The 16,144-nt window shown below is 48.4% G+C and overlaps 1 protein-coding gene and 3 non-coding genes across 4 annotated transcripts; all 4 read left to right on the forward strand.

The window, feature by feature from the left end:
• The first annotated feature begins 1,044 nt into the window (after nucleotides 1-1,044).
• On the forward strand, nucleotides 1,045-7,339 carry rpl3 (ribosomal protein L3). Its single transcript, XM_035399196.1, has 10 exons — nucleotides 1,045-1,197; nucleotides 1,918-2,110; nucleotides 2,625-2,793; nucleotides 3,481-3,616; nucleotides 4,259-4,445; nucleotides 5,209-5,369; nucleotides 5,678-5,779; nucleotides 5,895-5,990; nucleotides 6,382-6,501; nucleotides 7,212-7,339. The coding sequence occupies exons 1-10, from the start codon at nucleotides 1,195-1,197 to the stop codon at nucleotides 7,254-7,256; spliced, it is 1,212 nt and encodes a 403-aa protein (XP_035255087.1). The 5' UTR covers nucleotides 1,045-1,194; the 3' UTR covers nucleotides 7,257-7,339.
• On the forward strand, nucleotides 3,764-3,856 carry LOC118217424. Its single transcript, XR_004763181.1, has one exon. It is a non-coding gene; the product is annotated as a small nucleolar RNA U83B (small nucleolar RNA).
• On the forward strand, nucleotides 4,856-4,948 carry LOC118217425. Its single transcript, XR_004763182.1, has one exon. It is a non-coding gene; the product is annotated as a small nucleolar RNA U83B (small nucleolar RNA).
• On the forward strand, nucleotides 6,759-6,891 carry LOC118217470. Its single transcript, XR_004763222.1, has one exon. It is a non-coding gene; the product is annotated as a small nucleolar RNA SNORA54 (small nucleolar RNA).
• Nucleotides 7,340-16,144: the final 8,805 nt, after the last annotated feature.

A 16,144-nucleotide genomic window follows, 5' to 3' on the forward strand; every position in this document is an offset into this window, starting at 1 on the left:
GTGTGAGAAGGGGGATGTTCTGATATTAGTTTTAAATAAGAAATCTATGTCAAATGGAACAGGACTTAATTTTAATTATACTTCTTTTTTTTCTAAGTCTAAATTTCTTGCAAAAAAATTTACGAAAGAACAATAGTAAAACCAAGAAATACAATAGGGTTCCAGCAGCTTTGCTGTTTGGCCCCATAATAGCAACAACAACAACAACAACAACAACAACAATAATAATAATAATGACACTGTACTGTGTATAAAAGGGGGTGGTGCACAACTGTAGCTCTGTAAATGATTGAGCCAATTAAATAATTAAGTGCAGAAGAAGTTGGCGCAAAAACATTAAAATGAATTGGCCCATGTTGTGCACCCCTCTGTAAATCCACAGCAACAGGCTGGGGGATATGGCCCGTCACCGGCCGTGCCCCTGTCAGAATGGGGTCTCTAGAACTGAACACCAGTGGCCCTGTCCTGCCACTGAAGCCGATTAGGCCGGGAGGTAGAACAGTGCTGCATGTTGGACTGGAGCAGAGAATTAGTTGCTTTGCTCTGCTCATGATTTCCTTCTGATTGTTGTTTATAGTCCATTGCTACAGTTCATTTGAAACCACTCCATTTTACAGTCCATAAAACGCTTTTTATTGTTTATGCGTTTTATACACCGTAAAGTTAAAGAGGAAGAGAGAGACAAGTAATACTAAGAAGGTCCACTCCTTATGACATTAACTCTATTCTCATATTACAAAGTATAACTATATTTAACTTCAATATTAATCTGAATCAGGAACAATAATAGACCCCCACAAGTGCTGAAGAAAACATTGTCTGGAGGATCAGTCACAGACTAATGTATTTGCTTCAGCACTGCTGCTCTGTTGTGATTTGTCATCAACAAAAATACCTTCGGCACAAAATATTTTAAAGATATCGTTCAATGTAATTTTTTTCAGAACATATGTTACCTGTATTGTTATTTTCATTATTTCAATAATACATGTCCCAGAGGTTTGCAGAACGATGTCGTCACAAACTATTCGGAACAGCGACGACCAGTGGCGATATTTGTCGATCGCAAAGGGCAATCCCCTTTTCAAGGACATTACGTCTTTCGACGCACAGATTACGTACGACTCGACGCAGGCATATAAATAGCAAGCACCGCCTACCCCAATCTCTCTTTCCATCCAGACAGGCGACGAGATGGTGAGTTGTATTTGCGGCGAGCGCATTTCGGGGTCGAATCTTAAGCATGCCGAAGCCATCCTGATGTTTGACAGTCTGTCACTGTCAAGACTACAAACCTTAATCTCCCTATTGTACAGTACCCGCTATATTTGACCACTTTGTGTATGTGAAGTAATTAATTTACCCATCTGCATTGTACAAGCACAAGCGAGTTATGGCTGAGCTGAAGATGAAGGCCGATGCCATATGACGTGAATTGATTGCTCCTATTTAGAGTGACCACTTTGTATACATTTTTTTGTAAATAATGTCTTTGTTGGTGTGTAATTAGAAATCCAATGATTATTATAATTCTCCAACACGATCGAGAGAATGTGCTCACAAGCTTTAGCTGGCTTTCTAGCCGCCTAGCATTGCGAATTTAACGCGTGTAGGCCTAAGCAGGCCTGCAGTCAGCTTTTCAAATGTGTGTAAAAATGAAGCGATCTAGCTAAGTGTTTCAAAGACGCGGTTGGCTAGTTTGTGGTGTGGTTTGTGTTTACGTTTTTCGTAACGCTTTATCGATAGATAAAATGGTTTGATTTGGTTGGTTGCTAGCTAACGTTAGCCTTCGCGAGCATACCTGACACTTGACACAACGGTAGAAAGTGTAGAAAACGAATTTGCTGCATATTTAATGTTGTACATTGACATTTATGGCTGGACTGCTCATCCTGTGTGCATCGTTATTCCTTGCAGTCCCACCGTAAGTTTTCGGCTCCGCGACACGGGTCTCTGGGCTTCCTGCCCCGCAAGAGGAGCCGACGCCACCGCGGGAAGGTGAAGAGCTTCCCCCGTGATGACGCCACAAAGCCCGTTCATCTCACCGCCTTCCTGGGCTACAAGGCCGGCATGACTCACATCGTGCGTGAGGTCGACAGGCCAGGATCCAGTGAGTTTCTTTAATGTATTTGATCTGCGTGTGCACAGACTTACGGTGGTTATGACCACGTGTTCTGTGACAACTCTGAGGAATGGATTGTGAATTATGCTTCTAGTCTCAAATGTGTTTTCACAATTATGTGAAAACATGCTTTTTTTTTTTCAAAAAGTTAAACAAAACTGATTAGGGTGTGTGTGTGGGGATCCCACGCATTTGTCTGCCTGTGATGATCACCTCGACGGGCGGACAGATTGGGCTAAATGCCCCTGCTGAATGTCGAGTTCTGAGCGCAGCAAATATTGCCGTCTTTCCTATTACCTGCTGTAGTTGGCAGACCTCTGGTTGGTTAGATCTTAATTTGCTTTACAAATTCCTGCCTGTCGTTGCAAATTAAATTCTAATCTTAATTGACCTACATGGTAGAATAATGGTATAGTAAAAATGAAACTTAAAATTTCAAATTTCCCAACTTTTTGATATGAGATTCAATGGATTCCCTGTTTCCCCTTCCTCCCCTTTTCAGAGGTGAACAAGAAGGAAGTTGTGGAGGCAGTGACCATTGTGGAGACCCCTCCCATGATGGTGGTCGGCGTCGTTGGCTACGTCCAGACCCCCCGCGGTCTCCGCTCCTTCAAGACTATCTTCGCCGAGCACATAAGTGACGAGTGCAAACGCCGCTTCTACAAGAACTGGTGAGGCTCACGGAAGCTGTGCGCTGCCACTCACCCTAAGGAACCAATTGAGACTTGGCATTTACAGCAGATCTTTTCTGATTGATTCAGATAAGTGGGTTATGGGTGCTGCATAGCAGACTGAGGTTTGAGACCTCTGCAGTCATTACCTTTGGAGTAATGGAATAATCCACCTGAACTTTGCCCATATAGAGCTTGTGTAATGTTAGGAGTGCCTGTGGATTTAGTTTAAATGCCTGAAGATAATTTGAAATGCCAGTGTCACTATAGTGTACATGCTGTGATCAGTAGTGACTGAGCAGTCTGCATTTAGTGTAGCAAATCCTAGTTAATTGGAGCGTGTGATGTAGGTTCTCAGGGTTAGAACCTGCCGAAGCGTTTTTGTCCTGCTCTAAACTGTGGCGCCCCCTCATGGCAGCTCCGCTCGGGTGCCTCGCGGCTCCGATGAGCTCCAGGCTCCTCTGGCCGGTGGAAAGGGCTCCTTAGAAGCCGCGCCACGAGCCGAACGCCTCCGCGGCCGTCTCTGCCCTCTCCTCCCCCCGGGAGGGGGGCGAGCGGCCGCGCGCGGCCTCCCTCCGCTGGCCCGCCCCGGGTCATGAGGGAGCCGCGCCAACCCGTGTGCCTCTCTGCCTCCCCCCCCTCCTCCTCTCCGCTCCGCGCGCGCATGCACCCGCTGCGTCCGCGCAGGTACAAGTCCAAGAAGAAGGCCTTCACCAAGTACTGCAAGAAGTGGCAGGACGACGAGGGCAAGAAGCAGCTGGAGAAGGACTTCGCCGCCATGAAGAAGTACTGCCAGGTCGTCCGCATCGTCGCCCACACCCAGGTGAGGGCGCTGTCGAGCTCCGGCGGAGCCTCCTTCCCTGTACTTGTCTCTTGTGAACCAGCAGGGCGTTGGGTGACTTGGGTGCATCTGCCTGCTGCTCCGGGCTCGTCTGCTTTCTGGCTTCCTCATTCTCTGGTGGAGGGCTCGCGTGTCGGTGATGAGACCACGGAACACTGCGTCAGGCGTGACGCCCGACACGCATGAGGAAATTCTCCATGCTGCCTTCCTTCTGAGAACACGCCCCCCCCCCCCCCCCCCCCCCCACCTTTGAATGAGGCGCTGTAGGAGTAGCGTACCTACAGCGCTGTGTGCTTCCATAGGGTTTACACTGCACTTACCGGTACCAGCGCAGTGGGTCCACTGCCTTAGCGTCTCTGTAGAAATGAAAAGCTAACGCTACTGAGATTTTTATGGTTGCATTGGGAATGCTTGGTGTGCCTGCAAGCCGGTCTTTTCCCGCTGGCTGTGGTACAGCGTCCACGAGGCGAAGCACACCTGGCCGCCCCTCCTAAGCTAACGATACTTGGCTTTTTAAGGTAGCGTTAGGGATACTTGATACTCCGCCCGGTCTCTTCCCGCCGGCTGTGGTGGTGCGTCAGCGGGGCGGAGCACACCTGACACCCTCCCTCCGCTCCCCCGCAGATGCGTCTGCTGCCGCTCAGGCAGAAGAAGTCTCACCTGATGGAGGTGCAGCTGAACGGCGGCTCCATCGCCGACAAGGTGGACTGGGCCCGCGAGAAGCTGGAGCAGGCCGTGCCCATCACCAACGTCTTCACCCAGGACGAGATGATCGACGTCATCGGGGTCACCAAGGGCCACGGCTACAAAGGTGCGTGTGTCAGCTGTGGCCTCAGCGTACCGACCAATGAAATCTGCGCCTCTTCTGTCTTTGAGATTCCTTAAAGCCTCATTTGTTGAACTTGGGGGTGGTGCCATTCTGACACTGGTCATTTAAAATTTAGGGTCTTGAAGGTTTAATGTCTGTAGTGTGGTATAAATGATTCACTCCGAAGCAAAACTGAATTCTGCTAAATTTGTTGTAAAGGGTCTGCATGCAACTTGCAGGGGAGGTGAAGTCCTTTTCATATTGCTCTTGAGCAGCCGTATAAATGAGAATGTGAAAGGACTCCGATTTACTCTGAAGGGCTGCCAGTGTAATGTTATATGGTGGAGGATCGCGTGTCTGAGAACACAGAACGGTCTGCTTTCTGGCTTCCTCATTCTCTGGTGGAGGGCTCGCGTGTCGGTGATGAGACCACGGAACACTGCGTCAGGCGTGACGCCCGACACGCATGAGGAAATTCTCCATGCTGCCTTCCTTCTGAGAACACGCCCCCCCCACCTTTGAATGAGGCGCTGTAGGAGTAGCGTACCTACAGCGCTGTGTGCTTCCATAGGGTTTACACTGCACTTACTACAGTTAGGGTTATGATGGAGGTACAGTCCTCCCTATTTCCTCCTTCCTGAGGACAGCCCCTTAGCCTAGGGTTCCATACTCATGATTGGGTGAGCGAGCGGTGTTGGGAGTGGCTTGCCCAGTTTCTCTGCGCTTTCCCTCACCTGTGGCTCCTCCCCCTCCCCCCCCCCTCCAGGTGTCACCAGCCGTTGGCACACCAAGAAGCTGCCCCGCAAGACCCATCGTGGTCTGCGCAAGGTGGCCTGCATCGGGGCCTGGCATCCTGCCCGCGTGGCCTTCTCCGTCGCTCGCGCCGGGCAGAAGGGCTACCACCACCGCACCGAGATCAACAAGAAGGTGGGTTTCCGCTGCTTCCAAAAAGGACCAAACTCCTCCCTGGAGCGGAGATCTCAAACTCAGATCCTGGAGGGCTGCAGTGTCTGCTGGGTGCCTGTGCGCCCGCACTTCAGGCCTTAAGTCATTAGCTGGAGTCTGTTTCCAAGGCCTAAATTTGCTGCTGACCGAAAGGAAACCAAAAAGGCTTCAGTGCCCCCCCTGCAGCCCACCAGGTTTAGAGTTTGAGACCCCTGGTCTGTAGTGTGATAACCTGTTGGCTTTAATTGCAGATTCATAGTGCTTGAGCTTAAATCTGTCTCTTGTTGTAGATCTACAAGATTGGCCAGGGCTACCACACCAAGGATGGGAAGGTGGTGAAGAACAATGCCGCCACAGAGTACGATCTCTCCAACAAGAGCATTACCCCCCTGGTGAGTGTGGGTGGGGCATGGACACCCCCCCCCCCCCATAAGCCCGGTGTGCTGCGACACGCGTATGAGCAGCTGTTCATCTTGGCAGAGTGTCTTATAGTCTCTCTCTCTGTAGGGTGGCTTTGTGCACTACGGTGAAGTGAGGAATGACTTTGTCATGCTGAAGGGCTGCATCGTGGGCGTGAAGAAGAGGGTTCTGACTCTGCGCAAGGTGAGCCTCGCAGCCCTGCTTTACGCTTTGAGCCGTGTGTGTGTCCGTAGAAGGCGTGCGTTGTCAAATGTGTCCAGTCCGGCCTAGCATAGCTCTTCTAACTGCCAGCTGTAAGGCCAGTTCACAGCATATTGCTGCCACCTATTTCTGGTGGTTAAGCATGAAATGGCAGCAGGAGGTATGAAAGTATTGACACTGCAAGTGGCCACTCCTGTGTCCTGCAGGGTGGTGCCTATACCACATGCATTTTGTAAGAATATTACAGATTAATTTTTTTACAGGGGTAGATGAGTTTTGCACTGACAAGTGTGCTGGGCCTTCAAATGAAACCCGTTTTTGGCAACGGGCAGTTTGATTGAACCTAACCCCCTGACCCTCTTGTCTCCCTCAGTCCCTGCTTGTGCAGACCAGCCGTCGCGCCCTGGAGAAGATCAACCTCAAGTTCATCGACACCACCTCCAAGTTCGGACACGGCCGCTTCCAGACTGTGGAGGAAAAGAAGGCGTTTATGGTAAGTGGGGCGCATGCGGTAGAAATGAACACCTTTCATGAGCCCCTTAGGGCTGTATTGAGATGTCATGTCATTGGCTCGATTGAACTAATCAAAATAGAGCCCGGGGGGGGGGGGGTGGCTGGGGGTCTGGGTCATTTTAAGGCTGGGGGTCTGTTCAGAGGAAGTAGTGAGGTACTGTGTTAGTCATAGTACTGCCAGATGAGTAGGCGGTGTCTACCATCCGTTTGTCCAGTCGTGTGAATGTGGGCGGGGCCCTGCACTGTTCGTAACCTGTTTTCAGCGCTCAGTCTGACTCTGGGTTCCATTCCAGTGCCACAGCATGGCCCGGTGAGGCAGGGGAGCAGTGCTCTACGTGCGCGTCTCCCTGTTCACTCTCTGGGAACAACCCCTCTCCCCCCCCCCCCCCCTCGTGAAATGAAACGTGTTGTCTGGCTGCACACTTGCATTCATTGGCTGAAAGTGTGGCCTCAAACTGAAATGGGACCTTTTATTATACACACTGTTAACTTGATGACTTGAACCCAGTGTTGGTACATTGCTGTGAAGGTGGATTAATGAGTTGGTGATTGGCACTGTGTTGGCACCGCCCATGGCAACGCTTGCAAAGCCTTGCTGGGTCTTCACTTTTAGGTGTGTGAGACAGGCTCATTAGTGCCCTTTCTCTGTACCTCCTGGTATAACTAATCTTCTCTTCCTCTCTCTCTCAGGGACCACTCAAGAAGGACCGTGTTGTCAAGGAAGAGACTGCCTAAGCTCCGCCTCTCCTGGCTCTGTCTGTGGTGTTATGAGCAGTCGTGCATTGCTGCAGAGTTGTTTAATAAAAGACCAAAAATTACACTGCTGTCCTTGTGTCTGTTCAGGGAGAAAGTGGATCTGGGGGTTGGGGGGGGGGGGGTTACTATGATGACCATTATTTTTTTTGAAATGTTGAAACATTCGTGCTGGTCGGTTTTGTGACTGAAGGAAATGAGGCTTTATGGGTAAGGGTTTGATGCAGGTGCTGAATCTTGTCCAGCGGCTGGAGTCTTGCTGCTGGGTGACACCGGTGTTCAGGCCTATTTCTTTCCTCTCAATCCAGCAAAAACTGTCCCAATTTTCTCTGCAAAGCACCAGGTCTTGTAATGGAGTACTCCGCAAAGGCCAGGCCTACCTCTTGTTGGCTTAAAACGGTGTAGTTTCCTCTGCGAACATGCTATTGGAACACTCGTAGCGACTGTACCGGTAGTCTGCAGATAAGGCAGCCGTCTGGTGCAGCCTCTTAAGTTGGGTATCGGCTGCCCCGATTTGAGATTAAAATAGCTTGTTTGGGCTCTCTAGCCCCTCTAGGGCCACCATTTAGTTCAGCATGAAAATGCTCCCTGTTGCCTTGAACGGCATGGCTTCGTATTTGCGCGTCAGTTTGACTGCCTGCGTTGTGAAATGCGTCTGTCGGCATCCATCTGAAAGTGCGACTCAGCGTTGTGATGTCTGCTGGTCTCGCTCGGTCCAGAGAGAAAGGGAGCAAGCGGCCGTTTCCTGAACGGCGCGGATCTGATCCAGCCCTGCTTCTGGAGCAGAGCTGGGCACGTGGGCTGTATTCATGTTTTTAATGCTGACTTCAAGCCTTAATCAGCTGTAAGATTTATCTGACCTTATTGCTACATTTCTGGATAAGCGTGGCAACCTGAAGACTTATTGTGTCCCTGTATGAAGCATTTTACTGTGATCTAACCTACGAGTGACCTAGCCATGGTGTGTATTGGCAGTTGGCTCAGTTTGCCAGTGTGATTAGTAGAAACTCCAACCTGCATATGCAGCCCACCTGTGGTCTACAGTATAGCTGCAATCTGCTAACTGCTAGCACGGCATTCAAATGCTCTTGCCATGGGATTTGATGTTCATTACGTGCGTCTCCAAGAAACCTCAGCTGAGTGCAAGAGGCTTTAATCCTTGTATGGGGATTACTTCAGCAGTCTGGTGGAGAGAGGAAGGAGCCTGAATATTTTAAGTTATTAACATTCTGCAACAGTGAGTTATTTTATCAAAAATTAAAAGTTTGCTTGATAGCTGAAAAAGGGCCATGCTAGTTTCATGAGTTTGTCTTTCCCCCCCCACCCATCCCAAGGGTGATTTAATGCGATATAATTGTAAACTTTCTTCTATAAATGTGGAAATTATAAAAGGACCCAATATCTGTGAGACTGGGATGTAGAGTGTGTGAAAGAAGAATGATGTATAATTTCCTTTGCTGGTGATGTCAGTGTTACGCTGCCCTTTTCTGCTGTTTGACAGCTTTTCAGCCCCTCTGCGGCACTCTCTTTAAAATAAATGAATTGGATGCATGCAGCATAAGAAATCTTTCATTTCCGTTGAAAATGTGGAAATTTTATAATGAGAAAAGTAACAGGAATGTCAGTCAGGGTCAAATGGTGTTGCGAAGGTGAAATTCGATGTGCGCTGACTGATGTCCAGGCACTTTAAAGAGTCTCCTTATTGAATATGCCTTTTCCCCAAGGGGTTTGTCCTCTCTCCTGCCTCAAAGTGGCTGAGGAGTCTCGGTGTTGATGGATTAATTGCTAATTGACTCGACGCAGGAAGACTTTGGACGACGCTGACAAAGCTGTCAGTGTGTGGGAGAGGACCTGGCTCTGGGTCCTGTGGTGCTGCCTGTTTTTTTTTTTTCTTCTCTCGGTATCTTGGAGGACTCGCTGTCCTTCCCTTCCCGTCCGCCTCTGTGTGTGCAGTGTTTCTGTGTTCATGACCTGTCTGTGCACAGTGACTTTCAGGCTTCATATGCATGCTTCACGTGTGGGTTAAAATGACCTCAACCAGATGTTCTGCAGAATGCGTCTTCTACAAAAATACTGCTGCACGGACTCTGTGTGTGTGTGTGTGTGTGTGTGTGTGTGTGTGCGTGTGTGTGTAGCCATGTGGGTGTGTGCTTGAGAACATGCATGCGTGTTTAATGTGTGCGTGTGCTTGTCTGTGAGTGTGTACGTCTCTGTGTGTATGTGTTTTGTGCGTGCCTTTGAATATTAGGCCGTCCTGTGCATGTGTATGCATTCATGCGCATGTCTTTGCGTGTGTACGTGTTTATGTGCATTTCACGTGTACGTGAGTGTGTGTGTATGCATATGCAACTGTGCATGTCGTTGTGTGTATGTGTCATTGCATGTGTGTTTTTAGCTGCTGCAGCAGGGATGCTCACAGACCCAGAAACGGGTGCACTGGATGTGCCGTCTGTCCTCTGCGAGTCCTCCTTCACTCAAACGCCCTTCAGCCCATCTCTTGCACTGCCAACAGCACCAGATTCCGGGAGCTCCACCCAGCCGCGGGCAGACTAGCGTTAGCCAACAACAGGTGAACGCAGAACTCTCAAACTCCCTCTCTTCTGACCCAAACACTTGGACCTTCGGCTTTCCACCTTCTCAGGATAGTGTTCTCGGGGGGGGGGGGGGGGGGGGGGTGTTTGCAGCTTCTTGGGGAATCTTGAAAAGGGTCCAGGAACACATTGCAGGAGAAGGGGGGGGGCATTGTGGCTTTGAATGCATCAGCATGATAGAGGGCCGGAGGTGACAGGAAAGTCGATAATTAATGCATCAGGCAGAGTGATTGTACAGTACGTTCACCAGGGGGCTTGGTGAGGCCGGCACATGCCGCAGAGCAAAGCCATCGAGCTTTACGGCATCAGAACCGCTTCTGCACCGCTACAAATCTCTGCATTTCTTGTCCAGTATCTTTTTAGCTCCAGTCGGAAATTGTTGAGATATTTCTATGATACAATGACATCAAATTCAAACAGCGTGCTAATGATTAGTTCTAGATTTCTAGTATGAATGTTGATTGAAGGATTTCCAGAGTTAGTAAGTAAATAATGGTAAGATTTATGCAATGCAATCTTCTATTTTGTTTCTCTTGCAATACTTCTCTTGCAAAACCAGAATCCTAGGTGTAAGAAACATACACTTTTAAATTACACTACATTTAGGCTGTTAGCAGACACACTTATCCAGGGCGATTTACATAAGTGCTTACATACTGGTTTAAGCAAGAAGCAGTGCTGATGCTGAGTCATCAGGGTCACAGCTGATGGTTGTAGTCAATAAATAATCTGACAACATAAAGTTAAACACCATAGTCGGTGCAGCAGGAGAATGCAGAATGTAGTATCATTACTAATTTGTGTGAAGTTCTGCCTGCGTTTCAGATGAAAGTAGAGCTGCATTTCCCAGCAAGGTACTTTGACATGGTTTGGTTTTTGGAGCTCGGGCAAGAATGGCTCAAATGACCCTGTGCCTTCATGTTCATTAGCTGTCACCTCTTCTCATAGAGCCGTAATGGAGGGCAGAGCATTCCCCATTGGGCTTTCTTAAATACTGTTACAGTACCTTGTCTCCTCATAGAGCCGTAATGGAGGGCAGAGCGTTCCCCATTGGGCTTTCTTACATACTGTTACAGTACTTCGTCTCCTCATAGAGCCGTAATGGAGGGCAGAGCGTTCCCCATTGGGATTTCTTACATACTGTTACAGTACCTCGTCTCCTCATAGAGCCGTAATGGAGGACAGAGCGTTCCCCATTGGGCCGCACGTCGCTTTGGATAAAAGCATCTGCAAAATAAATGTAATGTAATGTAATGGCTTCCTTACCTACTGTTACAGTACCTCTCCTCCTCATAGAGTCATAATGGAGGGTCACAGCATGCACCTACATTCTCATTTACTTTCTTCTGTTTCTACTAGTACACCAACAACACCCTAACTTCTGTAGGGGGCATGTAACAAGCTTTTGTGATGCTGGACACAAAATATACTAAATTAAATAGATAGGGGTTCTGATTGTTGAGGAATGTTGACTTAAGAGCATGACCTAGTGATTTGAACCAGTTTAATCTTATCCTATTGGCTGAATGTAATTTGGTGTGTAGTGATTGTGTGATTGGCCAACAAGCCTTCACACTCAAATGGCGGAGGAGCTGTTGTGTTCTCACTGAATAAACCAATGTAATGTTTTTCTCAGCCTTCACTGGGTTCACATGAGTCTGTGATTGACTGATCATGGTGACTTTACCCATTTTGGGGATTATGAAGCCCCACTTTCCTGCAGAAGATGTTTACATTTACATTTTAAGCATTTAGTGGATGCTCTTGTCCAGATCAACTTACACAACATGTATTATTGAACGTAGTATCCATTTAGTCAGCTGGATATTTATTGAAGCAATCCAGGATAAGTACCCTGCTCAAGGGTACAATGGCAGTGCCCCAGCTGGGACTACACTGCTATTAGCGTAATATGAACCTGGTACAAACTGAAAAACCCAGCAGCCGTGACAAAGCACGTCTCTGACAAAGCAAGACTTGAAGACTAGAGATGGCCTTTGAGACCAAAGACATTCCAATAAGGCTTCTTCCTCACGACAGTTTCTCATTTTCAGACTGGTCTTTGCAGGGGTATGATGAGCATGGGAATACCTGTTCAGCTACTCTGTGACCCCCCCCCCCCCCCCGACTATTATCCCTTTGCAGGAAGCAAATGATGAAAAATGGGTGAGTAGAATTTTCCGGTGTTAACAAAATCCATTAGATTGTAAGTGGTTTCTTATTATTTGAATTTCTAGCTACAATATGCACACTTCCTACTCATCTTGCTAGAGTTTGTGTAAATGGGGTGTGTGTGTGTGTGTGTGTGTGCGTGCGTGCGTGTGTATGTGTGTGTGCGTGCATGCATGCGTCCATGCGTGTGTGTGAGATTTCATGTGATGTTAGTGTGTGTGTACATTATACATTCAAGAAATCCAAAATGGAATTGTCAGAATTAGTTATAAAAACTAGATTATGCATATTCTGGAACAATTAGAGTTACTTCGTTTTTGTAATCAGATTACGTAATCTGTTACTACCCAGCACTTGAGTACTGTACAGCAGTGGTTCTCAAACTCGGTCCTGGGGGACCCCTGTGTATGCTGGTTTTCATTCCAACCTGGACCGAGGTTTGAGAACCACTGCCGTACAGCAGTCCAGAGTCCAGGTTTTGGGTTTCCTCCGCTGTGTTGACCCACCTACAGGCATTGATTAGTGGCATCACTTTCCCTTTACTACTGCGATTGTGCTCTGAAGATCAGATGACAAATGAACAGCGGGATCAATGTGGCCCATGTTTCACCTTCTGGTCTCTCCCCAGGATGTTATTGCCTCATCGTTTTACGTTCATCCATCAGTCGGCCCGCCCTTGTTGCAGCATCAAAGCCGCTGCCCTCAATGCCCGGCTAGCCTTTCCAGGAAATCGCACACAGTCTGTCTTTCTGTGCATGCTGCTAATGACTAACACGCTGTACAATTTTGGCGTGTGTGTGTTCTAGTGTGTGCGTGTGTTCTAGTGTGTCCCTGTGTGTGTGTTTGCGCATGTGTGTTCTAGTGTGTGTGTTTGTGTGTACGCGTGCGTGTGCGTGTGTGTCTATGTGTTTGCGCACCTGCATGTGTGTGTGTTTGTGTGTACGTGTGCGTGTGCGTGTGTGTATGTGTCTATGTGTTTGCGCATGTGCATGTGTGTGTGTCTGTGTGTGCGTGTGTGTTCTAGTGTGTGTGTGCATGCGTGCGTGTGTGTATGGGTGGCAGGTGATGCCTAAGCATATCTAAATGATGTCATTTGCATGGTGACCCCCTCGCTGCCCCCTGCCCCTGTGCAGTTCCCCAGCAGTCTGTGGGAGGGCCAGCTGCTCTGCTCTCCCTGGAGGTTCAGTGCTGTCCAGATGTCTGCAGGAGCACCCCCCTTCCCCTCCCCTGTCTGCCAGTACCCTCTACCCCCCTGCTGCTTCCCCTGGGCGTGCTGTTGGGGGGGCAGAGGTGTCCTGAGGGACATTCCCTGGGCCTGCTGGCTCAGTCCTGGCACGGGCACCTTCACCGCTGCCAACCGACACATTTCACAACATTTTGTCGCTAATCAGGGCTGTGCCACCCACAAAGTCCCGCAGGAAGTGCTAGCACTGCAGCTCCATTAGAGCCTCACCTGTGGAGAACAGTCCTCTCGCACATCTCACACGGCCAAGATGCCTGTTTTCAGTTCCTTTCAAATGTCTCTCTGTTACCTGCATTATAGTGTAATTGCTTTCCGCAGTTGTTATAAAAAATAACTATTCTCAGAAATATGTAAATGCGATCGCAGAACCCTGTTAAAGGCAGGTTTCTGCTCCGAAGAAAAAATGGAAGAAACTGGGTTTTGCTCTGTGGGATTCCTCAGTGACATGGGAGGACCAGCTCAACGTGCTTCCTCCTTGACCTTCGCCACGTTGGGCCTAAGTGAGTGGTGAGGTTATTTCACGAGTGCAATGCAGCCTCGCACTGTTGAAAAGCATATTAATTACAAAAGCCTGTGAAACACCGCTTAATTAAACCCCTTCCTCCTCACTGCCTCATTGTGAAATTGCCCATTTTAAAAATAATAATGAGGTGTGTCTGGGACAAAACCTGATTAGGCTCATTCAGGTTTCTCCCTCGTTTAGAGCTCATTTTTCTGTATTTAAAAGTTTTAAAATGCTTGGGCTGAAAATGGCATGATATCAATATAATGCATCCTTAGAATACTCAACTCCTTGAGGGACAGGTATATGCTATGTATCTAAGATCCTCTTGGCATAATGAGTCCGGTGAGTTTAGCTGAATACTTTACCCATATGAGTTTCGGAAACATGCTTTTAATAGGGCCTTGGCTTTCGGACTGAAGACCAATCTCCGGCTACGTCAGGGGTGTCAAACTCAAGTTCTTTCAGTCAGCAGCCAGCTAAGGCCTTGAGAACAAGGTGCGTTGACTCTTCAGCCAAATGACTTGAATCATTAGTGTTGAAATGCACAGAAAACCAGCAGACACTGTGTCCCTTCAGGACTTGCCGCCTGTGATCTACGGTATATCATGCACATGCATATACAACGCTATGTTTCATTCGTATGGAAATATAGAGTTGTAAACATGATCTAACGGAGCAAAGGATAGGGGCCGTATCCCAAACCTGCACACCCTTCCTGCCAGGAGCGTCCTGCACATTCTTGACCATACTTCGGAAGAAAGAACTGAAGAAAGAACGTAGTTTGTCATGTTGCCCACAGGGGAAGACCTACAGATTGTTCTCTTATGTAATATTCCACAGCAGCGGAGGTCACGAAAATACAAGGAGCATTACAGCTGCATTTTACATAATTTCCTTCATTTCTGAACGTGCCACCAGCAACTGGTAATTATAGGCACAATTCCCCTCTTAAATAAGACTATGGCCCTGTCTCCATCAACCCTCATGAGGAGCCATTCCATCTGCTTCTAAGCACTTTTACACCAACTTAACCAATTGAATGTGTGCCATTTTTAAAAATTCAGGAACATCTGAACTTAAGTTTATTTATTCATTTTTTGATAGAAGGAAAAATTGGCCAACTTCATGCATGCTTGCCTGTGGGTCTGGAGACTAGCATCGGTCCATCCTGAAGGAACAGCTGTTAGTTGTGGGTTGGCTGCCAGGATGCATGCTGGGAAGGGAACCCTTCAGCCCTGATTGAATGCGGGGCGTATTGATGCCTTCAGCAGGCCACACACAGCAACACTCCAACACTATTACTCAAGCCAGCCGTGGGGTAACTACATACCGGAAAATGAAATAAAAACATTGCGTATATGTGACTTTTAAAAGCATTAGCACACACACACACACACACATGCACACTCACACATATTCCTCCAATACCCAGATCCCCCTTATTACACAGGTTTTACAGCTGACCACTGACCTTACCAGCAGTCAGCTTCATTATGTTTACTCTCCTCTGCCCCCCCCCCCCCCACCCGGATAGAGGTATTAGTGTTCCCAGAAATCACTATGACATCATCCAACTCATAATCCTGGGGGGCAGGCCAGATATATGATAGATGGATGAGGAGACATGTGTCCAAAGGTCTTGGTTAACGAGGACTAGCCCCCTATGGTCCTATTTTAAGGCCAAAATAAGATCCTTTCTCCTGTAACCCAAAAAGCCCATGCAGGGATCACGTGATATTCGGGACAGATATGAAATAGAAATGGCGTGTCTTTGTGTTTGAAGACCTCTCTGTGAGAGCTCCGCCGTTCGTCCGTGCGTTCTCGTCTGACACAGAGTGCGCTGGACTGCGGCTCCAGTGCACCGTACAGGGGGGGATGGGGGCGTCTATTAGTATTCGGCACCCCACCTCATTGCCACTGTCCTCCTTGGCGCTCTCATTGCCTGCCCCTCCTCCGTGCAGTTCCACGTACTGCCACCAGAGGGGGAAAGAACAATGCATTTCTGACTGGCATTAGCGGCGGCCACTAGAACGCTCCTCTTTTACCCCCTGTGGCAGTTTAAACCTTCCCCTTAGCAACTACTGTCTCATGCCATGAGGCGAAACGGCCTAACGCCTCGCGATATGCGGTCACAACAGTAAGCTTATCTGTGAAACGTGCACACGGACGGGAATCCGTTGGCCCTGAGTGAGAAAAGGCCGTTTGGTGATCAGAGTCAGCGGAGGAGGCATTGCATAAGCGGTGCATCACAGATAGGGACACGTAGAAATAGAATCAGTAGATTTGGAGCTGCTGGGTGTCTCATCCTGTTATGCCACCGCTCTAGTGCGCGGGTGAGCCACACGGCCTGAGTTCAAAT

Source organism: Anguilla anguilla, chromosome 17 (genome assembly GCF_013347855.1).
Source record: "Anguilla anguilla isolate fAngAng1 chromosome 17, fAngAng1.pri, whole genome shotgun sequence".
In the NCBI taxonomy this organism is placed as follows: Eukaryota; Metazoa; Chordata; class Actinopteri; order Anguilliformes; family Anguillidae; genus Anguilla; species Anguilla anguilla.